Source organism: Oryzias latipes, chromosome 7 (assembly GCF_053564925.1).
Source record: "Oryzias latipes strain Hd-rR chromosome 7, Olatipes_Hd-rR_3.1".
NCBI classification, from domain to species: Eukaryota; Metazoa; Chordata; class Actinopteri; order Beloniformes; family Adrianichthyidae; genus Oryzias; species Oryzias latipes.
This window is the reverse complement of record NC_136243.1, coordinates 16,118,349-16,145,057: the sequence shown is the minus strand read 5'-3', so window position 1 is coordinate 16,145,057 and position 26,709 is coordinate 16,118,349. Positions and strand designations below refer to the sequence as shown.

The following is a 26,709-nucleotide window of genomic DNA, read 5'->3' as shown; positions in this document are numbered from 1 at the left end:
AAATGAAAAGGCTGTTATGCCTTAGTCACCACTGTCCTTACGGGTGGATATGGGTGAAAATTGGTCAAATCTGTAAGGGGCACCTAGGTAGCCCACACAAAATTATAAGATACACCCCTCGATGAGCCAGGGGAGTGAAAATGTTCATCCACATTCTTCTATTGGCATGCTGTGCAAGGGGTCCATTAGTGCTGTTCAAGTGATAAGTGTGCACACTTTGCACGCAACCTGTCTGTCAGAAATAAGTAAATTAGACAGAGCATGGTTTGTGTTGGCATCCAACGGGCATCTTATGAGCACTCACGTGCGCCTGCGCCTGATATGCGTGCAGTGTTGCTCGCTCAACTAACTAACAACCGGAGTGCTGCGCAAAGGGCGCCGTACGACAGTATTCTCCATTCGTCATAAGTATGTGTAACTCACATTATCCTTAAAAATATTTCACGATACACTAACCACATGGACGACAATGGTACGTTCCATTTTCATGAGGTTAACACACAGAACATTAAGAAAAGTGTGAGGCACACCTGAGCACCTTTTTAAGTTGCGGCCGATTCTCTCTACAATCCTCTACGGGTCTGGATGACCCAAAAACCCACAGCACCTGTACCAAGCCTGGACAACCCAAAACCCACAGCACCCGTACCGATAACTTAGGCCTTTAAATTGGTTTGATGTTTTGCTGGTTTCTGTTTATTCCAGTTAAAAACCACTTTATTTTAGAAATATAAAACAGAACATTACTAAATATGCAAATGTTTACTATCTTATCTCAAATCTAAAAAAAAAAAAATTTAAATGGACTAAATTTGAAAGGGCCTATGTTATGCTAAATCAACTTTTTGTGCTTTTAAGGTTAATGTTCATTCCTGACAAAAAACAAACCCAAAGCGATATTTTGATCCAATCATGCATTTCTGAGTATTCTTCTAAAAACCTGATCTCTGAGCACCAGCTCCTCCCAACCCACAAAAATGAGCAGGTTCTCACATTGGGATGTAGACAAGTGAGGAAAAGCCCCTTCCAGGAAGAGTCTGCGCTGCCAGCAGCACCCCCAGGCAAACACGCACCCACACGAGCTAGCAGTGATCTGCAAAAACACTTTCCTTATATATGCACAATAAGTACATCCATCTTTACAAAAGTTTGGATGTTGTATGTTTTGGTGGGCGAAACGCAGACATGCTGCTGAGGCCTGCTTTAGGTTGACGTCATGAAATGGTGTAACCACAAGGAGTGAAAAGCGGAGCATCAGAGATCGAGTCGTCTTACTTCCGGTGATGATCTTGAAACAAAAACGTATAGATTATGGCTAAAATAACTGAAAATAACTCCTAATTTAATTTTAAAAATAACTCTTTACAGTGCCAAAGGTAATATATTGTCATTTATATGGATATAGATTTTACTCAGAAAGGCTTTAGAATAGCATGATACAGGCCCTTTAATAACTGGGAAACATTTATTTACCCAAGTCTTTTCAGATAAATACAAAAATATTATAATGATCAAAGTGTAATCCAGATATTTGATTTACCTGTGTTTGTAATAAACTTGTTTTCAATCTCCATATTAGACCCCTACATAAATTAGGCTTTAAAATCGTGCCTCACGGAAAACAAAATACCCACACTAAATCGAAGTGAAGTAAAAGAGGTCTCCAGTATGAAAGGATCAATATGCTGATCTTAGGCTGCTGGTTAGCCAAAGAGACACATGTAAAGCAGGTAATTTAGGGCTTGGCTGTGGCTGCTCTAATAAAACCAGGTCTCGCCTGAGCGCGCACCGAAGCATCCCCTGACACCACAAAACAACAGGACACGGGCCAGCACTCACACAGGAACAAATCTATTCCTCCAGTGCAGGAACTCCTAATCCATTAACCAGTCAAGTAGACACACAAAGAGACTCAAACAGCCCCTTTCGACGTTTGATGTACAGGACAATCCTTCCACACTGTCTTTCTAATAAAACGACTCCAAGGGAATAGATGAAGCAGAATATGAAAAAAAAAAGCGATTACAATTGTTGTGGATGTAAATTCAGCATAGCAGTGCAGGTCACTGACTGGAGCAACTCACTGACTTAACTAGAAGTGATTTTTTTTTGTGGCCCGGAGCAATGCAGCTCAACCTCCCTGCTAATAGAATGGAACCCCCACCCTTTATGCGAATATCCCCTTTGTTTTGTAACTCAGACTCTTTTAAATGTTGAATGCCGATAACCATACTAAGGTAAATGTGTAATTAATTGTCCCCAGGGCTGTTTTTGGAAATGTGACTGAGAAAAAAGTCAACATGAATGTTGCATTGGCATTAAAAAGCTTAGAATAATGGTAAACGTGGTATTTTTTTCATTACCTCAAAAAAGGTGAGGGTGCTTTTGAAGCTGCTTATGATGTTGTCTCCCTTTTATGCTACATTCACATTGGGCATGTGTCATGTGTTTTTAGCACATAGTGTTCTCACTTGACTGTTGCTACCTGATACTAGTGCATGTACCCACAGTTGGAAGAGGCTTGGTGTCAAATGTCGCTGATGAAAATCTCGTGAATCTTGCAACAGGCTTTTTCTTTCACAGCTCTATTCCGATATATGAAAAGACGTTTGGCTGAATCTGAATTGCTTCCCTACCCCTATGGCTTCTCCCTACCCCTACATTTATCCCTCCAACCGGAGAAATATGGAAAAAGTAGTCTCTTGAAATTCGGACATTACTACCACTCGATGACGTCATCAATAGTCATAGGTCATCTAGGTTGGGGAGTAACTGCCAGCACTCGGAAAATACATAACATCATCGGTCTTATAACATTAAAAAGTCATGCAAAAACAAAAAGTCAATACTTACATTTAAATCTGAACTTCTATGCTTTATGCACACTCACATGAAGAAATGCGTTTCCCCTCCACCCACAAGTGGAACGCTGATCACCCTATCAGCGGAGGGATAGCCAGCCCTAAGTCGGCTCCTCCTTGATAAAACATTTTTGGACATCTCTGCAGCTTCAAAGGCTCCTACTATTGGAGCAAAAAGGGAGAGGCAAGAGGGTTGGGAAGCAATTCAGATTCATCCTTTGTGTCATGTAATTCCATCTGAACGCAGACCACAATTATTAATTTCTCTTTCATGATCAATTTTCAAAAGGTTGGGACTTTATGAATGAAAAGGGATGCCGTCTATACATCACTACCAAATCGCAGTCCCTGATTTGTCAAAGTTCAACTGGTTTAACTTTTAATGCACGGTCTATGGCTGCCCGTTTTGTACATAAAGCATGTAAACAAACTTGAGTAGCTATGTGAGAATGCGATAGTTTTAAACGCAGAAGCCTAAAATATGCAATTACGCATGTTTACATGGACTTTTACTTGGAAATGGCCTTTTTCACATGCATTGCTGAGGCTGGAGTTAATGGAGCTTTTGGTTTTATATCAATCCAATAACTTTTAGAAAGGAAAGATTTTGTTGGAAAAGTAGTTCAGAAAATGGAAACAACTCAATGACTTGTGTAACAAGAAAAATGACTGAAAGATGATAGAAACGGATTTCAATACAAAATTTGTTTACGTTCAAATGCTACATAATTTCCTCAGTGTGGGTGGCAGGACTATAACGTGAATTGATGACTAGCAATGCCCCCATGTAGCTCCTTGTGGTTCAGGTAAAGATTTTTTTAATACTTTGCATCCCTCATAATGGGAAATATTGAACCTGTACATCTTTGGTCGAGGATCCATCATCTAAAACCTCAAAGACAAGGGCTTTTTGCAGGTCGAAGAAGGAAAAAAAAAAGCCAAATTTCATTATGTGACCCAAAAACTGTATGCACCTGCATCTGCAGAATAACTGAAACTGTTTTGATCTAAAAAAAAAAAAAAAAACTCATCTGTTTCTCTTACACAGGTGACCTGTGCATTTCACAGTCAGTGAAAATACCACGTGAGCCGAGAGCTGGAGAGTTTGACAAGATCATTCGGAGGCTGAGTGAGAACCCCAATGCTCGAGTGGTCATAATCTTCGCCAATGAGGATGACATCAGGTGAGCGAATGAGTTCTGCCAGCTTATTTTGTCACCATCCTGACACTTCTCAATCACTGGATACATTTTTTTAATGAAAACCCCCCCAAAACTCACTGGGATTTGATCATTGCAGTTTGCATGTTGTAGCTGACACACTCTGTGCTTTGTGGCTTTTTTACTAAACAAAACTGTCTTTGCAGTCAACACAAAAACATCCGAAAGGACAGTTTATCACACATTTTCCAGTTACCATTGCATTGTATAAACCCTTTAAAAGTATAAATAGGCCAATATGTTCCTGTCCCCATCTGTAATAATCTAGCTTTTTAGGACAAAGGCAATATTATCAGTGTCCCCATTTTCCTGATAGAATCACAAATTAGCCACTACAGATTCATTATCCAGTATTAGTCTAAATTAGGAAGCAATTCATTAGAACTCAGCTGAATCAACACATACAGCACTGTTCCGAATTTGTCAGGGGAGGATTTTTTTCCTGTAACTAGTCGGGGTGTTGGCCTAATTTTAGTGGAAGCAGACAGTGATTTGGGGCAGTCCCCTGGCAATGACCAGGGCAGGAGCCACAGAGCTCGTCCAGCTTGGTTTCTGATGAAAAGAAACAGACTGGATATGTAATATTTGCAAAAAGCTGCAAGGGATCTCAAGGCAGCGCGCCTGTTCTACCCTTGAACCCAGTCCGTGTGAGCAGAAGCCTAATGAACCCAAATTTGGATGCATGAAAAGCATAAAAGACGGAGGTCTTTTGCAAAGAAATGAAACTATACAAAGAAATCTAAAATGCATAAAAGGAAACGAAGATAAGAAGAAAAAAAATTGTGAAACTTAAATTGGGAATAATTACATCTTCCTAATGGAGTTGAAAGGTCTTAATCAGATTTGGAGAGGGACAACACTTGCAATAAGTTGATGGTGGTGTTTAAGATCTGAATAATCACACACTTAAGTCCCACTTTGATCATCTTTTGATCTTTTGTAAAAGCCTTTCCAGTGGTTATTTAAGGATGACGTTTTTAGCCAAAATCTATAAACTTGTGTTGTTTTCTAGCCAGTAGTTCATTAAAAATTTGCTTCTGAGTTGTGAGCAGGATGGTTGTTGTGGAGCTCATAACGAGTAGCTTGTGAACTGGCCAGCATATTTCCACATCTCAAATACAATATTTTTCATTTATTTGTTTGCTCATGATTTACGATTTGTATAAAGAAATAATCAGAAACGCAATTTTAAACTCTTTTTCTTTATACATGTCCTCCATTATGAGAAAAATGCTTTAAAAACATGTTAAAAACACCAAAAACACAATTTTCATTGGAGTGGGTCTTTAAGCTTTCATAAAAAGGTATATTTCAGATGAGCCTAAAGAGAAAAAGGATTTAAAGATGAACCGATCACACAGAGCAAAGAGGAGCTCAACCTTTTTGAATCACAATGCTTCAGGAGAAAAAGAAAGTGGTGTTTGACCTCATCTTCAAAATGTCAAAATGTAGATTTAAAGTCATTTTTCCCAATTACCATAAAGCTTTTTGCATTTCGGTTTGAATCCATTGAAGAAAAAACTTTGTATCCATTTTTGGATGACTTACAGGCCAATAAAAATGAAATAATGGAAGACAGGGTATCATGGGAAAAAAAATGATTCTCAGTCATTTCCTCCGTAAAGCGCTATAAGGGGAGGTTGATGCTCCACACGTCAGGGGGCTGTGTTTCAGTTGGATCTCGCTGTGCTTAAGCTTTATTCATGCAACAGCTGAAGCTGAGCGGGCTGATATTTATTTTCCCACACTTGCGTCGTTTGGCAGTAAATCTGGTCAAATACGGTGAAGATGTCATTCTGCTGCTGCCAGGGAGAAATATAGCAGCTTGATGAGAATAAATGGCTTTTGAAATCTGTCTTTGAGTAACTTTGTTTTTATGTATTCAGACTATTTTGGATCGGCACAAACCTACATGTCATTTAAACTGTCACGTCAGGTCACATTTGAACATAACCGACACAGATTCATGACTTGAACACAGCAACAAACAGTGATAAGTCTCTCTGGTTCACAGGCGGCTTCTCCAGGCAGCTAAGAAGGCCAATCAAACCGGTCATTTTATCTGGGTCGGTTCAGACAGCTGGGGATCCAAAATTTCCCCAATCCTGAACCAAGAAGAAATGGCGGAAGGTGCTGTCACCATCCTTCCAAAACGACAGTCCATTAAAGGTATTTACTATTATAGATAAAATGATGGCTTTCAAGATAAAAATGTTAAGAATTTCATTTACTCATAACTAAAGCAGTTTTTTTACCTTCAAAGTGAAGTAAAGCTGTGACATTTTTAATGACAAGACCTTATGTCTACATTAACAGGTTTTTGGTCATGAACAGAAATATAAACCAAACACTTTTTTTTGTTCCCATTTGTCATGACTTAAAGAGTGTAGTGAGTGAAGTGGTGTAGTGGTCAGCGCTTCGCCTTACAGCAAAAAGCCCCTGGTTCAAATTCCAGCTGGGACCTTTCTATGTGGAGTTTGCATGTTCTTTAGGGTAATTGATTACTCCAAGTTGACCCTGGGTGCAAGTGTGTGGCCCTGCAACAGAGTATCAACCTGTCAAGAGTGTACCCCACCCCTGTCCAACAGCAGCCAGGTTAGGGTCCAGCAACACTGTGACTCCAAAAGTGATTTAGCTGATTAAAAAACTGGATGGAACTCAAAGATCTGAAACAAGTTCCTAAATAATGTTTACAAAACTATCTAGTGAGCACTTCTTTGCTGAGCTGATTGTTCCCATCTCACATATAACGATATTGATTAGACAGCGTGATTATCGCACTGGTGTGCCTTCGACTGGCCACAATAAAAGGCCACTCTGAAACATACTGTTTTGTTTTATTGGGTGACTGAGGTTTGGGGATTTCAAAAACTGGTCAGTATCTGGTGTAACCAACATTTCCCTCATGCAGTGCAACACACTTCCTTCGCAGAATTGATCAGGTTTTGGCCCATGTCGGTGGTGGAATTTTATGAAGAACACAGGTGGATTTGATTGATGGCATTTTATGCAAAGAGATATCATGATGAGATCCTGAGGCAAATTGTTCTGGCACACATCCAAAAACTTCACCTCATGTAGCAGTATAATAAATGCACGGCCCTGTGTTGCAAGGATCTGTACACTAGTCTCTGAAGCTGACAACATCCCAGTTCTGTACGGCCAGCATACTCACCGGACGTGTCACCCACTCAAAATGTTTGGGATGCAATAGATCGGCGTATACGACAGCGTGTTCCAATAAAAGCCAACAAAACATTTCAAAGTGACCTTTTGTTGTGGCCAGTCTAATGCACACTTGTGCAATAATAATGTTGTCTAGTCAGTATCTTGATATGGCACACCTGTGAAGTGGGATGGATTTTCTCAGCAAAAGAGAAGTGCAGACTCTCCCTGATGTAGACAGACGTGTTAACAATATTTGAGAGAAATGGTTATAGAAAATGTTTCAGATCTTTGAGTTCTTCTAATGACAAATGGGAGCTAAAACAAAAAGTTTGCGTTTATATTTTTGTTCAGTGCGTTTTGATCATGTGATGTTTCCTCCCCCCCTTTTTTCTTTTTTGATCTTTTTGCTAAAATTATGCATTTTTAATAAAGCTTAGTCTGATTTCCTTCCTTTGTTTTAGGCTTTCGCTCAACTGGTTTTAAAAAACTGACGAGGCGTCTGAACTGAACTATTTTCTTTGCCTGCTGCATGACAAAACAATATGGTCACTTTACTGTTACCCGTTTCTTCCAGGCTTTGATCGCTACTTCATTAGTCGAACGTTGGAGAACAACAGGAGGAATATTTGGTTTGCAGAGTTTTGGGAGAACAACTTCCAGTGCAAACTCAGTCGGCACGCTGTGAAGAAAGGATCTGGCATTAAAAAGTGCACAAGTAAGTTTGATTAAAGAGGATTTCACTCAAGCATTCTTCCAAAATCCAAAAATGTGTTTGTTTGTTGAACACTTGTATTTATTTGTCATAAGGGAAACCAATGGACACTCCTAATGTAGGTTAAGTTTAATGAGCATAAGCTGTGTTGCAATAAGTAATTTAGTAAGGAAAATTAACGTTTTCATTACTGATATGCTCACTGGTTCCATTTGCAGGATCTAAACATTGCATTCACTACATGCTCTGAAAACATTAACAGCTAATGAAGTTAGTTCATTAGATCCATGAGTTTAGTCATCCATCTACATTTCTGTGTACTTAAATATTTACATTTATAAGGATTTTGATGTGAAAATCACCTAAATCTAACTGTTTAAGTGTTTATTTCTAACATTTAAATTAAGTCTATGGGAAAATCAAAGTTGATGATATATCGATATCTGCTGGCTTCCAGCAAAATAATTTGTTAAAACCTTTTTAAAAGTAAAAAAACTGTTTTTTATTTATCTTTTTAAGTAGGTACAAATATGTAATTAGGGAAGTTTTTTTTAGAAGAACATAGACTCAGGCCTAATTCACATTTGGTTCGTGCCCAAGTTCTTTTCCTGAAATTCTCCACCTTTTCTGGCAACAGAGAGATGCAGGTCAAAGAGTTGAACCCTGGTCTGCTCAGGAGTGGCTCTCACTTCTCCAGAAGAGGGTGGACCAAAGAACAGCAGTGTACTTAAGGACAACACTCATGAAGATTTGTGAAGTTAAACACAAAATAAAATTTAAAGAAACAGGACACAGCACAGGGTTGAAGGACTGCAATCATAAATGTCTGAAGCCACGTTCAAGCGGTAACTTCCATTGAAAAGTCTATATAAACGCATCTATATGCTTGTTTTGTGCTTTTTCGTTCAAAACTCTTCCATTGATCTTTGGGAAGAAATTAATATTGGTGGTTTGTGCCTGAAATTCTATGACACCCTGATTTTCATACATCAAAATAGAGCTTTGAAAAAAAATAAGCCTGGAGCAAGATTCAAAAGATTTGTTCATATAAAGACTCTTCCAACTGAAGGTGGGGGACATGCACTGGGATTTGGTAGTGTGAACACTGCGGGGTAAATGCACTTTTAAGAATGTGCGTTTAGGTAAATGGGATGCTCTGAGGTATTATATGCGATAATCTTAGATTGGCTAGTTACTTTGTGCTTTTCCCCCTATTATCCTGATCAGACAATACTGTCCCCAAGTGATCACCATGTGGAACTATGAGATTTTTACAGGCAGTTTGGTCCAATTCTGTGTTTAGTTCACTTCTGTCACAAGAACAGGCACATGGCTGGATCCAAATGTTGCAGGTTTATTAGCTCAGCTAAAAGTCCACAAAGCTAAATTAGGGTCAGGCAGGCAGGGGTCATTAGCAGGCATACAAGGGTAGTCAGGATCCAGGTGAGAGTCAGGGCAGGCAAACAGTCAGGAGACAGAAGAGCAGGTACAAATATAACACTTGGTAAGGAAGGAAGGAAGTGGCAAAAAAACGACATTTCACACTGAGCTTAACTCAGTGCAGCTGTGGTTGATGAATGAATGAGAGTCAGGTATGCAGCACCCAGGAAGTGGGCGCTGGGGTTGCTGGGACCTGTAGTGTGGTAAGAACTCTGGAGACAGTTCCCGCCGGTGACCAGAGGGGGAGACAGAGTCTTACTTCTGACAGCTTCTGAGTAATGTGCATAAAGCAAACCAAACCAGACCAGAGTGCAAAAATGATGTGCATTCTCTGCCAATTCTAACAGAGTCTGTGGGACCTAGTGTGGGATAATCTTGCAGTGCCTTTGTTCAGCAGAAAATAAGTATCTTTTTTAATTTGGGAAAAGGGATGTTGCTGTGGCACAACACCAATGAGAAGAGGTAAACACTCAACGCATGGACAGAAAATTCCTTAAAAAAAGATCAGGAAAACACTAATATATGAACAACTAACCATACATGGTCTTTTTCAGATACTGGTTGTCATGGTGGCTCAACTTGAGGCTAAATTACTGCAGCCAATTTCTTGCTCTAGCCTTTAGTGCACAGTTAAATTACAGTCAAGAGAAGCAATCATTTCTCACAGAACCTTGCTTGTGTTACACTGTTCCATCTAAAAGTACAGTCATTTCCTACTCTCACATCAACGAAACATATTCAACAACACGTCAAGATTTAGTTTTATGTTTCTGCTGTCATATTTAAAAAAAAAAGAACACAAATAAATAAGAAATGAGAATGACAATTTCTTTAGAAAAATAAATAGTAAGGAAATAGAAAGTCACAATTTTGAAATTGTGCACTCCCATTTTATTCTGAAGACCCCATCAATAAAAAATACCTTGTTGGTTAAAAAAAAAAAATTTCTATAACTATTCAGGTAACATTTAATTTCAAGAAATACCAGAATTAGTCCTGTTTTTCTTTTTTTCTTTTGTTGTTTGCCTGATATATTAATTTCACACCGTTACTTGATATTTGCATTATTATTATTACTAGTTCTCTTTTTTTGTAGATTAAAACTAAATTATTACTTTTGATTGTTACTTTACCTCTGCTGAAGTATTTTTTCCCCCCAGTTAAAATAAGCAATCTTAGTCATGTCAATTTTACAAATTAAAATCTTCTCTTATAAAAAGTAAAAATAAATCTAATTCCATGTTTTATTTCATAAAATCACGGCTGTAATGAATAATCAACATATTTTTTATTCTTTTATACATCATAATTCAAGACATTCTAAATCTAGAATTATTCTAAGTAGGCTGATTTGAAAAAGCGTTTCTGTAAAAACAGTTTTTCACTGTTAATTGGCTGTTGACGATGAAGGCGTCCCCCAAAGGCCCAGCGTTTTGTTGACGTCAGCACTTGGGGGTTACAGTTTGAATAAGGCGAACTGGTTTGAGTCACTGTTCCTTTGAGTCCCAGCAGGCATGAGTCATCAAGGCTACCAGACGCAGACACACGCCACCCCTGCATGCTCGACTGTCCAAATTCCAATGTTCACTGAATGCATCGAGGACAACACTTTTAGCTTGGCAGGATTCTCCTGAGAGACAAAAGCGAGCTTTTTGGTCCTCAGCTTTGAGAAACGATTGACGTGCACTGTTTCTGGGATTTTTGTTTGGAAAATATTCCATAACTATTTCATGTTACCAAATTGTACAATTTTTAGTATATTTGCTGCAATATGTGGATGTACCAGCACATGCAGCTTGCTTTGCAGATTACAACACAGACCTAATTTAATATTTACAGCCTGAAGCAGAGAAAATGAGATCCTTCAGGCAGACCCAAAGTGTCTTTGGAAGAAATGTTGGCAAACACTGCTGTCTAATTTCGTCCCTGGGGTCTCCAAGCCCTGTCTTTTTAAGAGCAATAACACAGGATGGGGTTCTAATGCTTGTCAGATGAGGTATGTCAAATCTTTCTCTGAGGCCACAATAATGAAGAGCCGTTTAAGTTTTATCTGACTAGCATTCATGCACAAGAAACAATGGCTTCACGCAAAATGTAGCTCATGACGCATAGATGAATGTTTTATTTTCATGTTTTTACATTTGTTTTTGTTATTTTTAAGCATAAATACTTTGGATTACATTGATGACTTTGGGACATGTTAGATAATGTCAGATAGGGTGACATAGGGCAGTGGTCTCCAACTTTTTTCAGGGCACAGACCAGTTTAATATCAGACAATATTTTCATGGAGCGGTCTATAAGAGGCTAAAGTGGGCATTCTAATTTTTTTTAGCTTCAAGTTTCCCCTAACTTTTGAGGATAACGTTTATCTTCATACTCTGTAAAATTTCTGCAGTTGCCTTTAACTTTCTTTGTACTCTAGATTTTGTGTTGTACCCATTAAAATGCGATCTAGATCTTCATCCATAACTATCAAGGTGGAAGCCACAAAATTGCAAGTCAAATCTGTCCAACTTTTAAGAAACCACAGATGATGTGTAAGGAACAAGAATATTTCAACAGTGTCAAACTTCAAAACATGAAGACCCACTGAGATCAAACCATCAAAACAAGCCGGTTATTTTTATAAATAAAATGGATTTTTCCTTCCAACATTTAAATCATGGTATGTGTGCACAAAAAAGGGAACTTGTTCACATAAATCACAACAGCACGGACTTTTCTTATGTAATGTTTTAACAACGCATATTTTTACCTCTGGTTTATGTAGGAAACTAGTGTTAATTTGGTTTATGAATTTGCTTGAGAAATACAAGTCCAATGATTCTAATGAGGCTGATGGGAACCATACTTCAGTGCATCTTGTCTAAACAGTGTCAAATGGTATTGCCTAATTTTGTACATCTACAAATATTAACATAATGTTTTGGATGTGTATGAACGGAACTCAGACTAACACAACAATTAAACTATTTGATTTAATGAAGAACTATATAATAAATTACATTTATCTGCTTTTTGTCGTTTTTTTTCTAATAGAGAAAATAGACATTTTCAGAACTCTGGTTTAGTACAAGCCAAACATCGTAGTGAAGGGCAAAATATGACTAAGTTAAAACATAAACTAATGAAGGGAGGAGAAAGGGTTTGGGTAATTAAGTGGAATATCATAGAATATCTCATCTATAACCCTTGTGCTATCTTAGATGACCCGATCCTTGCATTGACGTGTTATCCCTACCATAACAAAGGTGGATAACGGTGAAAAGATTTCATGTAATCCATGCACACCAGTGAGGTTCACAAATCATTGAAGAAAAAAGGTTCAGCGCACTGTCTAGTGGGTCTAGATCAGTGTTTTTCAACCTTTTTTGAGCCACGGCACACTTTAACCTTAAAAAAAATCCCGCGGCACACCAGCATCCAAAAATTAAAAAAAAAGAAGGAGAAACTCATAGTATGTATTGATCTACAGCCCCTCCACAATCTCACATGCATTTTTGAGATAATTCTTGCAGAAAAAGCTGGAAACTGCAGCTTTTTTTTTCTAAAAGATTCAATAAAAGTTAAGTTAGAAGATTTAAAAATAGTTTGATGCGTGTTCGTTGGTTTCAAGACGTTTAACAACAGATCTCCGTATGCGCTGTCACTCTCACAACCCAATGCATCATGGGAGATGTAGTGCATAAAACGGCCGGAGATCGGTTTTCGGAGCTTCATTGTTTTGTTCACTTGTTCCACGGTCTGATACCGGATTCTGTGGAAAGCAACAGCGCAAAAGACGAGCTTTAGCTGGTATTTTTGTTAGAACTGAGCGACTTTACGAGCTAAATCGGGACAAGGAAGTGAAGACTTTAACCACTTCTGATTGGTCAGACTGATGACATGTGATTAAGCCCCTCAAGAATGATTGGTGGAGACAGTCAAAGGAACGGGACTTTTCCCAAACACAGCCGGAGCTGCAGCTGAATCGTGGTACTGTCATTCTTATCCAAATGTCTTTAATAAAATAAAATAAACGCAAAGAAAAAGTATTTTACGATCTTTTATATTCCTAACTCCTCAGTGTTTTATCAGGGCCTGTTTGGATGAACACAGAGCTGAAATCCTGGAGATGGGAAATGTTTTTAGATCAGTTAATGAGGGCAATTTTCCACAGCACACTTGACCATCTCCCACGGCACACTAGTGTGCCGCGGCACACTGGTTGAAAAACACTGGTCTAGATGACCCAACTCCCAATGTTAAGGTGCCTAGGATAGCACAAGGGTTAATGCACAAATACAGTAATTGAACACAAAAAGGTTTCATTCAGGTTTTTTACATATAGTAATGCATAGTTTATTTGTACTGGTGATGGTAAACAACTGAAAAGAAAATCAGAGAGGAAATAAAATGAAAAATATTTAACAAAAAAAAAAAAAAAACCTTTACTGGACATACAATTGACTTCCTAACAGAAGATTACTGTAGGTATGCATTAATATGGGCCTGTGCTTCGACAATTTACATTAAAACATTTAAACTCTCAATTTAACTTGCCCTTTTTGTTGTTGATAACTAATATTTTGCAAGGTCCATTAAAACAGCTATTTAGTATGGGATGAGGGATTGTGAAAACACTGCTTGGTGCTGAAAAAGCCTTTTAGAACAAACCAGTTTTGATTAATAGCCACACGTCAAACGTGATTATTTTATTACTAAAGAAAGATTAGGCCTGTCCTCCACTGTCTCTATCTCCTGCTATGCCACTCCATCAAACTCTGAGCCCACAATTAATGGACACGATGGCACTGCATGACTTAGCAAAGATAAACACTAAAGGATCATGTAAACATGCTGTGCCCTCTGTCCTGAAAAGCTACATTTCTATTTACCTGGTACTATTACAAAACATAAAGCTTATGTACAGGGCATTCTTTTCTATGTTGACAATTGGTGGAACACCATCAAACAACTAACAATGAAAGGCCAATTTTAAAGATTATGGTAACAGTTTTTACTATTAGACGCACTTAATAGCTTGTTACGTGTTACAAACAAGGTTGGGAGTTAGCGTTGTCACTGTGACATTTGTTTTAGTGGTGTTAGTCTGTATTTATACATATTGCAAAGAATCAAGTCAAATCAAACTTTATTTATAAAGTGCAGTACACTAAGACGATGTGTCTTATGTGTGACCCAGTTCAAAAATAGACCATTTATTGACGATGTGCCTTATAATCCAGTGCAACATATAGTGCGGAAAATACGGTACACCAATCAGCTCTAAAAGAAAAATCAAAATTAAAATGCCATACCCCTGTAATTTTCTTGATTCAACAACCCTTAGGAATATCATTCCTTACTTTTGAATAATTATCCAGCAGCTTTTGTGTTCTGTACTTCATTATGCTCTTATGAAAAACTGCAATGACTGTTCCATTTGAAGGCCATGCCTCACAGCAACTTGGAACATTTTGCGCATTTTCAGTGTCTGAAATTTTGATGTTTGGTGATACATGCATGATATACGTAATTCATAAGTATTTCTTGCATTCATAATTGGTCGATGTCCGCAGATGTCCGTCGAGGGATTTGGCCAACGGGTCTTTATGTGAAATTTATTTTGAGGTGTTCAAAATTTGGTCGGTTGAGACCACTGACAGTAAATGAGAACTGGACTGATCATCCCCTCCCTTTTCGCGTTCCAAATAGGAAGTACCCATCCCCCCCCCAAAAAAAATCTTATAGACTTCTATTGAGAAGCAAACAACTACAGTTGAAACAAGAAGTTTACAGACACCACATAAAAACAAACATGCTTATTGCAGCATTTGAGTTAATTAGAAACATCTGAAAATTTTACGAAATTACTTTTTTCACTTTTTTCATGTATATTTGCATTCGATCAATTTTTTTCAAAAACGCCTTGAACTTTTTTGTGTTGTTTTTTTTTCTTTCTTACAGACCATGAGCGGATCGGGAAGGATTCCTCATACGAACAGGAGGGGAAGGTTCAGTTTGTGATAGATGCTGTTTATGCCATGGCTCATGCCCTCCATAACATGCACAAAGACCTCTGCCCAGGGAAAGTTGGTCTCTGCCCCCAGATGGAGACAATTAACGGCACGCTGCTGCTCAAGTACATTCGCAACGTCAACTTTACAGGTATGTGTTGTCCTGACATCACTGCATGGATTTTCTATTATTAATAATAAAACGCAATGGGTTACAGGACAAATTTATCATCCAAAAGTTTGAAAGCCCAAATTCCTGAAAGGCAACTTCTTTTATATTATTCTGTAGGCTGTGGTACCAGCTTGTCTATAAATTTTGAATATTATACAGCGATCCTCAGGCCTGTAAATGGACATGATTTGCACAAACTACAAAATGTGAGCTCTAGAGGATGACTGACAACCTCCAGCAGAGCAGCATGTTGAATCCCAGTTTGTGACACTCAGAAACTGTCTTTTCTCAGGTTTCTTGTCTTATCTTGTCAGCACTGTCATTGCAAGTCTACTGTGAGTCCCAGCAGATGAGTTTAATTCATCCGTCAATAGGCGTGGGAGGACAGTTGAAAGACAGCGTAATCCTAACAATAATCAGTCGAGGTTTTATTTCTCCTATTTTTAAACTGACGTTTTGGCAGATATTTTATCTGTAAATGCTTAAATATTTTCATGTAAAGTATATTAGTCAATTTCTTTTTTCCTTTTTAGGGTAAAATGCCTCATTTGTTATGAAGCCATTTAAAAATAGAAAGACCTTTTGGGAGGTGTTTGGGAGTTAAAGAGAGGTGTGATGGGCAGAATTCAATAGCTTTAAAAAAAAAAAAATTTCATAACATTATAAGATGGAAAAAGATGGAAATAATTCAAAGTGTGTCTTTTTCTGTAAGTGATTAACGTGATGGTTTAGGCCAACTGCATTAAAGTTCCACTCTGATCATCTTTTAAAAGCGTTCTAAGTGGTCTGTTAATTATGATTATGCCATTCTTTAAATTGTTTTCTGTCTCTGTTCACACTCTCCCCTGCTAGTTTTACAGGGCTCCCTCAAACCCCAACCTAACTTTAGCTGTGCAACAAAAATGGGGAGGAATACTGGAGCTATCTAGTCGTACAGTTTTGAGTTAGATTCCAGCTCAGACAAGGAAAAAAAAAGCCTCCAAAAACAAAGACCTACATGGATCTATTTGTCTGCAAGTAGCCCATCCAGCGTATTTTCTACATCACAAATTTTATCCTTTTCAGAGTGCATCTTTTCATCTACTCCTGACGAACTGAATAACAAAACACCCAGAGATGCAACTTTAAGATTACTTCTCTTAATCTATATCCTTTATCATAAGAAAAATACCACAAGAACATGTTAAAAATACCAAAGATACAATTTTCATTGGAGTGGGTCTGTAAAAGATTGTTGGATTTGCTGGGATTGTCAGACCAATAGTTACTATCTGTTCATTTGGAGGAAAACCCAGGCCTTCCTTTTCAAGTGGACCAAAGAGGATTATTAAAGAACATCCACTCAAGTCTATTTACCAGTTTGTGAAAGCTTACCACAAATCCAACAGCAAAAAAATGAAAAAATATTCTACCTTCACAGTGTGTGGTTGCCTTTTACCAGTTCTACTACAGCTCAATTGCGTATTTCCTCCAAAAGTTCCACCTGCTAAACGATAAGACATATTTTCTGGTTTTTGACAAGAGAAGAAATCCAGTTCATTAACAACAATGTTCATTAACTACAACTAACTGCTTCCCTGTAATAAACTGTCAAAAGTATCAATAGCTGGGACAACATTCCTAAGATCCTCATGTGCTTTCACAGTTAGTCTTCATCTTTAATGAACATCAGCAGGAAACTTAAGCTCACAGCAGGGCTGCAGTGCCCGTCTTCAAAGCTGAACTCTCTTCACAAGTCCTGTAATTACTATGTAAGCAGGTCAGTTCTTATTTGTGTGAGACTTAAAAGAGAAAATACATTTGTTTGGATTTGTAGTTTGGAGTCATATTTGTTTAGTTCTGGTTGACACATCAATTTTTGAAGCTTGAGAACGATTCTTCATTTAAAATGCTCTTTGGCAATGTTACAGAAAAGTTCAATTCTTTATGAATTTCCTTTCTTTATTTTTGTTTACTGTTGTAGCTATATTTTCCTGGAAGGCTTGTCAGCCCTAAACACATTCAGTTTGCAACAAAAATCAATGTCTTACATTACCGGAGTACTACCTCGATTGCTCTGCTTTTAAGGGTCTTTTCTGCACATTGAGTGGAGACTATGCTGACTGAAGGAAAGAAGAAACCTGGCAAATCCACACTAATTGCAGACAGTGCTATCTCAGTGGTTCTGGCAATGCTGAAGAAAAGGCTGCACACTCAAAAGGGTGTATAAAACGTTTTGTTTCTAAAGTAATTTATTTTTGTTTACGCTTAAGTTTAAACTATAGGTTACTTCCAAATCAGCCATTTCCCCCCTATTTTATAAGTCTTTCTCTGGGCACTCTGGCTTCTTCCCATGGTCCAAGGGTTAATTGTTGTCTCTAAATTGCCCCTAGGTGTGAATGTGTGGCCCTGTGACAGACTGTTGACATGTTCCGGGGGTATCTCCGCCCAACAATAGGTGGGATAGGCTCCAGTAGACCCCGTGAATTAAAAAATCCACCAATTTCTGAAGATGAAAGGATTTTTTTTAACTATTTTTTTTAGGCAGATATGTTCATTTTTGTAATATGTCCATGTAGATGGGAAACTTTTCTTGTCATCTATTATCTTGGTTTTCTAAATGGTTCCTCTCCTTTGGTAACTGTGGAAAAAATTACTAGTTTAATCTAAAATCTAGTAGTGATCAACCAAACAATTTAAATTTTAGTTGGTCTACCAGGAAAGATGAAAGGTATTTTTTTTAGAAGGTCACAGATTAAGGCAATCAAATTAGCAGATGAGCAACCCACTGAACTCCCTCTTGCTGGGAGATGCGCTAGAATATCTTCATAATTGCAGGAGCTGCCTGCTGGGCTTTCAGACAAGCCTTTTCAATAATCTAGCTGCATTATTCTGAAGCAGTTAGATCCTGTGGGTTTTGACAAGACCTTTGTGGAAAAAAAAAAATCCCAGGGCAGAAAAGCCTCTGATTTCAAACCCAAACTCTTGACTTGCATGCTTAAAGCACAATCAAAAATCAATGTTGACCTTCTGCAAGAGAGCGAAACACTAGTGTTGTTCCTTTTCATACTAAATGTACTAAAAATACATTCTAAAAGGACTGTAACATTTACACATTGGATTTGTATCTGCAAAATGTTTCCATGCCTGGATGAATAATGAATGCTTAGTCTGTCAAAAGCCAAGCATTTCACAGGTTTTAGTAGATTGTAGAACTGCTTTTGCAGCATTGAATTAAACTATAGCAACCTTTTAATTTTATCATGTAAAAAAAATACATGTACTTCTAGCAAACTGTCTATAGACATTATTTGCAAATGCTTTGCTGGTTTAGGTGTTATTTTAAATGGGAGATGTTTTCTTGTGGTATCCCTTCTGTTTAAATGTGTTTTTAGGCAGATATGTTCATTATATATAGAAAATCTTTGGAGTTGGAAGTCTATGTCGCTCAGCGACAGCCCGTAACAGCGCTGCTCTAGAGGAGATCTGCATGGAGGAAAGGGCCAAAATACCAGCAACAGTTTGTGAAAACCTTGTGAAGACTTACAAAACACATTTGACTGCTGTCATTGCCAACAAAGGGTATGACAAAGTATTGAGTTGAACTTTTGCTATTGACCAAACACTTATTTTCTACCATAATTTACAAATAAATGCTTTAAAAATCAGATGATGTGACCTTTTCTAGATTAGTTTTCTCGTTTTGTCTCTCATAGTTGAGGTATACCTATGATGAAAATTAAAGGCCTCACTCATCTTTTTAAGCAGGAGAACTTGCATAATTGGGGGCTGACTAAATACATTTTTGCCCCATTCTACAGCCACTTGCAGACCAATAGATCCATGTACGTCTCTGTTTTCCACGTCCGAGCTGACATCTGGCTCAAAACAGTACGGCTGGATAGCTCAGAGTTTGCTCGCCATTTCCGTTGCACCAGTAATGTTAGCTTGTGGTTGTTAGGACTGTAAGCTAGCGGGAGAGCGTATCGGAGTGGATCTTCAAAGCAGACCGTAGTTTCTATTCAACAATAGTTTGACTTTGTTCATATAGATGTTAATACATTAATGCTGGTTTGAACTAAAGAAGACCAAGACCCATCTGAAAAGGGAGTCTCAGTCTGCTTTCATACTCTGGTATGGTTCACATTGGTTTACTTACAGTGTGAATATGAACCCCGTCCAGGTCCATATGTCAGCTGTTTCTGGAACAAAAAACAACTTCAGTAGCTGGACATAAAGGGAATTAAAAGTTTTGGAAGTCATGCTAAAAAAAATGATGTGTTGTCACTTCTGAAAATTGATCAACTGTCAAAACCGTTTCAAAACTTCCTTCATCTATTTTGAAACGTAACAATGTAACATGATGAAGCCTCGACAGTATATGGTTTTTTTTCTGGTCCACAGGAGTAAAAAGTATTGCCTTGGACCTCAGAAGTTTAGTCAGAAGTTTGTCTAATGAAGTGTGTTTATCTTATTTTATTTACCAGAACTTCAACTCTAGTTCAATGTACCCCCTACATTCACCTGGGCTGGGTGGATTTCTTTACTTTGACACAGCACTGTTCAGGCTTTTGTCCTGGTAACGCTTTCTTTTACAGGACAGTACTTACAGTGTACTTAAGTGGTATTTACATGGTACTTATTGTGTAATTACTGGGTACTTACAGGGTGTTTACATGGTACTTTTTTGTGTCTACTCGGTACTTACTTGGTACTTGCTGTGCATTTTTGTGGTACTATTTGATTCATACTTATGTGGTACATACTGGGTATTTATAATATACTTAAGGGGTATTTACATGTTGTGCAAAGGTGTCTTTTGTGGTACTTACCATGTGTAAGAGCAAGGTAAGTACAAATAAAGTACCTTGACCTTTAAGTCTGCTCTCCTTATATGTTTCATGGCATTTACCATGAATTTACCACAAAAACTACCCCTTAAGTACAATGAAACTGGACTGTAAAAGAAAGTCAGCCCTATTTCCACTCTATTACTTGGTGCTTTCAGTAGTAAATGCTGAGTATGTTCACGTATTACCTTCCCGTACAGTGTACATACACACTTGGTCTTCTGACCTTACCAAATGAGACAATGCTAACTTGTTGGTAAAGGTGAAGTAACTGCATTGTGAAAACATATTCTGGTCTGATTACTTCTTGTAACATGAGGCAAATTTAAAGAGAAACAAGACAGCAGTGAAAACAACAATCTTTAATATGATACACTTCTGCAGCATACAAAGTGTCATCACATTGAAATTTGTTTTTAGTTCTCAACAAAACAGTAAAAAGGAACATTCCAAAGAACAGAGTTTTTTTCACATTATTTATCTTTTCTTCCAGAATTTTGTGTTGTTCCAGGAATGATTTGCTCTCCTTTGCATAGCTCATGAGTTTGTCACCCACCGTGAAAACAGGAAATGGCCCCAGGTCCTCACCTTCTCCAGCCAGTCATTTCTGCAATAGTTGCAGTCAAAGCTATTGTATTTTTGTCTATTACACTGGCAACATGTGAGGGAGAGTTTGGTAACAGTGCAGGACTTCTTCAGGGTTTGTAACTACAAGAACAATCACAATAAAAGCTCAAATGAACATAAAAATTATAATGACTTTGATAAAGTACAGAACCAATAAAGTATATTTTAGTTATTTAATCATTTCTGCAATGAGTTTGATAAATCTGTCTATAAATTTTTTATTGCTTTAACTGCAATGCTTGAAATCAATCAATTATCCTCATTTATAAACAGGATAACTTATTCACAACTTAACCTTTTTTTATGAAGTACATAGTATATTTCAGTTTCATTAAACAAAGACACCAAAAAGGAAAATAAAAGAAAAAATCAAAATTGCCATAAAAAAAATCAAATTTGTTTAGACAAAGAATTACAAAAGTTATGTTTTAATAGGCAGTTACTGTATGTAGTTCTTCTTCATAAATATTATTTCCACCTACAATTGGCATTAGAATAAAACAAATGACGATGGAAAAAAAAATGAAAATAGAAATAAATAGGCAATTTAAACAGTTACTCATAAAAATATGTCTTAAACTTAGAAACAGTTACCGTCACTGTTCGGTGGTATTGTTGTCTCCATCATATTTAAAAAAGTAAATAAATAAATAAAATTAAAATAAAAAAGGAGAAAGAAAAGAAAATGAGGAAAAGGCAGTTAAACTGTTCATTCATGTAAATAAGATGTCCACTTGGTGGATTTAGCTTACTTTTCTTTTTTTTCCTGTGGCTTCACGGATTCTTCTGGGATATCTTTACCGTAGCTGCTCTAAAGCGGTAAAAAGACAGAATTACGTCATCATTATTTTAAAATAAACGCCTTTCTTTGATTTTCCCAGAACAACATGCGTTCAATGTGCACTGAACAACAGACTTTATCATTAGGCTATGTGCTTGTTTTACAGCGGCTCCTCTCCTGGTAAGTAACAACAATGTTTGTAGATTTTAGTTACAAACTTTGAAAAGTTGTGCACTTTGAAATAACTGAAATTATTGCAGTATAACGTAGCAGACATGCTCCTGTGTCAGTTTCACTTAAATAACACAATTTAGAATCCAAAAAATCAGATCAAGACAAAGGAATTAGACATTCACAAATCACAGATGTAGAGAGAGGATATCACTCATATTACTCTACTCGCATTTTCACAGAAACCTGTCTAGTCTAAAAGCACAATTATACAATTTTATATATATCTATAAAATTAAGGTACACTAGCAGGGGGGGATCAGGAAAAACAAGAATACACAGCTATTGTTGATTTTTTTGCCCCTACTGGACTGATTTGTCAAAATAAAAGATTTCTCAAAATAAAAGATAGTTCAGTCTAATAATAAAAGCAGTACAGTATGGAATATTTATTCAGCGGACCGGCCTTCCATTCATTTTTTTAACCCACTGCATTCCCGCTATAACCTGCGTGCGGCTCTTTCATCTTTGTGCTGCGTTTGCGCCAGAGCGCCCCAACTATCCTGTCAACCTGCCGCTATGATGACCGTATTTTACGCTATGTGTAGAAAATACTGAGGAGCGCGGGGGAAACAACTCTCAGGTGCAGGGGATATGAACAGGTGAACAGGAAGAGAGGCAAAGCAGGTAGTAAGATGGGGGAGGGGCTTTGGCTTCAAACTCTGTCAGAGAGATGGAAACACAGCTTTCAGATTTAGACGCAGCTTTCACTGCAGGAGTTGAAGCGGAGACTTTCTCTGGGATGATCTCATGAATTCAAACATGGAAACATGATTACCAAGTACAACTCTTCAAATTAATAAACCTAATCCCTGCACATTATCCGTGTCTAACATGCATTGATATACACAGACACCGCTCCATGTAGCGATCAGACGATAACATTAGCTGGTAGCTCCTCCCACACGCGGCTGCAGTGTCAAGCTTTAAAGAATACCTTTTCTAAGAAGCGCCCAAATTATGCATACCTGGCCAAAGCCATTTTTACCCACAATATTAAAACCAAAACCTCCCATTTGGGCGGAAAACCCAAGAGTGCCGTCCTGTGAAAAATGGAAATAGGGCTGACTTTCTTTTACAGTCCAGTTTCATTGTACTTAAGGGGTAAGTACCAAGTAATATTCAAATGAACATACCCAGCATTTACTACTGAAATTACCATGTAGTTGAATGGAAATAGGGCTGACTTTCTTTTACAGTCCAGTTTCATTGCACTTAAGGGGTAGTTTTTGTGGTAAATTCATGGTAAATGCCATGAAACATAAAAGGAGAGCAGACCTAAAGGTCAAGGTACTTTACTTGTACTTACCTTGTTCTTACATGTGGTAAGTACCACAAAAGACAGCTTTGCACAACATGTAAATACCCATTATAAATACCCAGTATGTACCACATACGTATCGATCAAATAGTACCACATAAATACACACAAAAAAGTACCATGTAAGTACCCAGCAAGTCCCATAAAAAGTACCACGTAAACACCCTGTAAGTACCCAGTAAATTCCATAAAAAGTCCCAAGTACATACCCAGTAGTTACACAATAAGTACTGTGTAAATACCACTTAAGTACACTGTAAGTACTGTACCGTAAAAGAAAGCGTTACCAAAAATCTTCCTATTTTTTCAATTACTTTATTCAAATAATTTTGAAATGGAATCTTTTCCCGGAGTGAGCAGTTCATGTTTTTTCCCCTTTTGCAGTTAAGCCACAGCACACAGCCATGCTCTAAGACCAGGATATTGCCAAAGTACTCTCACTTGATCATGGTCAAGTAGTATAGAACATTTTCTTAGCAGTAGCTCAGTCTGATTACGTTTTTTTTTTTTTGTTTTTTTTTGTGAGCATCTTTATATTATTGCCTGAATTTATTATTTCCTTACTTTGAAACGTAGTAGAGGCTTGATATTTTATTGCGTCTCATACCTAAACACCTTTTTTGTTTTAGCGTCAGATTAAAAAAAAGGACGAGACCATATTATTCGTGGTTCTTTTATTCATCACATTTTCTTTGAGTCCTTGGAGCAATTCTGGAAATCTATGAGTTATTTTTCCTAGAAATTGCTCTATTTTATGACAAGTTGAGAGGCTCAAGGGGGGGATTGTGATTTGTCTCAGAAAATGGGCAGAAACAAGAACATGAGAGAGCTCTCAAAGCGGTAATGAAAATCAGCGCTGTCATTCGTTAGTGCTCTGACAAGGGAACTAGTGAATAAGAGGCAATAAGAGCAGCGAGCAAAATCAGGAAGTGTGAAATTAAATGAGAACATGAACAGACAGCTCGCCGTCCTGACTCTTCTCTAAGGACCGGGTCAACAGTGCAAGTAAATGTTGGTTTTGGCCCATCAATAAAGCCACATAATCCCTGGCCTGCTGTCTGCTTGTACAGTAAATTCATCTTTGGGACAGTTTGAGAAAAACATTATAGGTAATGAATGACACTTTTCCTTTCTCTTTAATAGGAATTGCTGGCACCCCAGTGGTCTTTAACGTGAATGGTGATGCTCCTGGTCGCTATGAAATATACCAGTACCAGATGACAAACAACACCACAGAATACAAAATTATTGGTCACTGGACGGATCACCTCTACTTGAATGTAAGAACATTTTTCTTTAGTTAAAAAATGTAAATTTTGAGTTTTTTTTTTTTTTTTTTTTTTTACAGCATCACGGCTAACTTTTTGCAGATTGTTGTGGTTATATCAAAAAATATAAAATTTACATTTCTGCCAACACACTGGTGGGTAAAAGTCCCAATTTTGAAATCGAAATGTTCTAAACTGCAAGCAAAACGTTTCTGATTTGAAAACAAAACTTTCAAAGTTGTAAATAAAAACTTGATTGCTTGCTTTAAAAATCTTTGTCTTTGCTTTGAAAATACATTTTCAGATGCTTTGTCTCTCACCATGCTTTCTCCCTATCTTTGATTTGAGTTCAAATATTTCAGTTTAGTGGGGCATATATTTGTCACCAAACAGCATGCTAATGTGAACGTAGCATCATACTTTCATTTATTGATATGGCGTTTCGCAGCTGTCGTCTCACAATGTCATCACTACTATCTATCGCATTTTTCTCTCAGTTTTAAAATTTAGAGCTGAAGTGCTTACATACATGGCAGCTTTGGTATTATGTCTCACAGAAAACTGACGCCTTTCTCTTTAAAAAAGACCAAGCCTTCTCCTCCTCCTCCTTTCTGTATTTCCTTTGCAGGTCAGTAAGATGCAGTGGCCTGGTGGAGAGCAGGAAGTCCCATCCTCCATCTGCAGCCAACCGTGCCTTCCTGGGCAGCGCAAGAAGATAGTTAAGGGCATCCCTTGTTGTTGGCACTGTGAAAACTGTGACGGTTACCAGTACCAGGCAGATACTTACAGTTGCAAGATGTGCCGGTTCGATTTGAGACCCAACGAAAACCACACCGGCTGTGTTCCGATCCCTATTGTCAAGCTGGAGTGGAGTTCTCCATGGGCGGTGTTTCCCGTCCTCATCGCCGTCTTGGGGATCATGGCCACTCTCTTTGTGGTTGCCACTTTTGTGCGATACAACGACACCCCAATTGTAAAGGCGTCAGGTCGGGAACTGAGTTATGTGCTGCTGACAGGTATTTTCCTGTGCTATGCCACCACATTCCTTATGATCTCAGCCCCCGACGTGTTTGTATGCTCTCTGAGAAGAATTTTCCTTGGCCTTGGTATGAGTATTAGCTATGCAGCTCTTCTTACCAAGACTAATCGAATATACAGGATTTTTGAGCAAGGAAAGATGTCAGTCAGTGCCCCACGCTTTATCTCTCCAGCCTCGCAATTAGTTATCACCTTTAGCTTGATATCTGTGCAGCTACTCGGGGTGTGCATCTGGTTTGGCATTGATCCGTCGCAGGCCATCATCGACTACGAGGACCAGCGCACAGCCAATCCAGAGATGGCGCGCGGTGTCCTTAAATGTGACATTTCAGACCTGTCCCTCATCTGCCTGCTGGGCTACAGCATGCTGTTGATGGTCACCTGCACAGTTTACGCCATAAAGACAAGAGGGGTTCCCGAAACCTTTAATGAGGCCAAACCCATCGGCTTCACCATGTACACCACCTGCATCGTGTGGCTAGCCTTCATCCCCATCTTCTTTGGGACTTCACAATCAAGAGAAAAGGTAATCACTTACTGTTTCATCAGATGGTGATGAAGACTGATGGTGATGAAGAAACTTAAGTCACATGGAAATACTTTATTTTTGGTGACTTTAAATATTTAAAAGAGAAATTTAATAAATAGGATTTTCATATGTGAATTATTTTGTTTTTTAGAGTGCCATATGATAAAGAAAACTTACTCCAAGTTTTTTGCATGTATGAATCAGCCTCTTGTGTTTGTTGCCACTATCCATTAAGAGCTGGCGGGCTTCACACTCCATTGAGAGGATTACAAGGCTTTTCACGCCGTTTGTGAGAATCCTCCATTTAATTGAACTTTGCTTGGACCCCATTTTATTCCTTTTCTATTTTTTTGTTTGATCAAGTAACCCTCACTATTTAGAGATACTGCATCACAAATTCCCATATGGTCAGTGTCATTAGCCTCTGAGGAAAGATCAAATGACTGTAGGTGTTGAATGCTTCTGTCAAAGGAAAGGTTTCGGAGGTCACGTTCTTCAAAACAACTGAGA

At 38.0% G+C, this 26,709-nt stretch overlaps 1 protein-coding gene across 3 annotated transcripts in view; it reads left to right on the top strand.

The window, feature by feature from the left end:
- Positions 1-26,709, top strand: part of LOC101164479 (metabotropic glutamate receptor 4) — a 232,881-nt gene that overhangs the window by 187,873 nt on the left and 18,299 nt on the right. For all 3 annotated transcript variants that reach the window (XM_020704800.3, XM_004070921.5, XM_078950365.1), the window contains 6 exons: positions 3,910-4,045; positions 6,096-6,250; positions 7,824-7,964; positions 15,354-15,554; positions 24,508-24,644; positions 25,261-26,196. In XM_020704800.3, the coding sequence (XP_020560459.1) occupies positions 3,910-4,045; positions 6,096-6,250; positions 7,824-7,964; positions 15,354-15,554; positions 24,508-24,644; positions 25,261-26,196 (1,706 nt within the window). The remainder of the gene's footprint in view (positions 1-3,909; positions 4,046-6,095; positions 6,251-7,823; positions 7,965-15,353; positions 15,555-24,507; positions 24,645-25,260; positions 26,197-26,709) is intronic.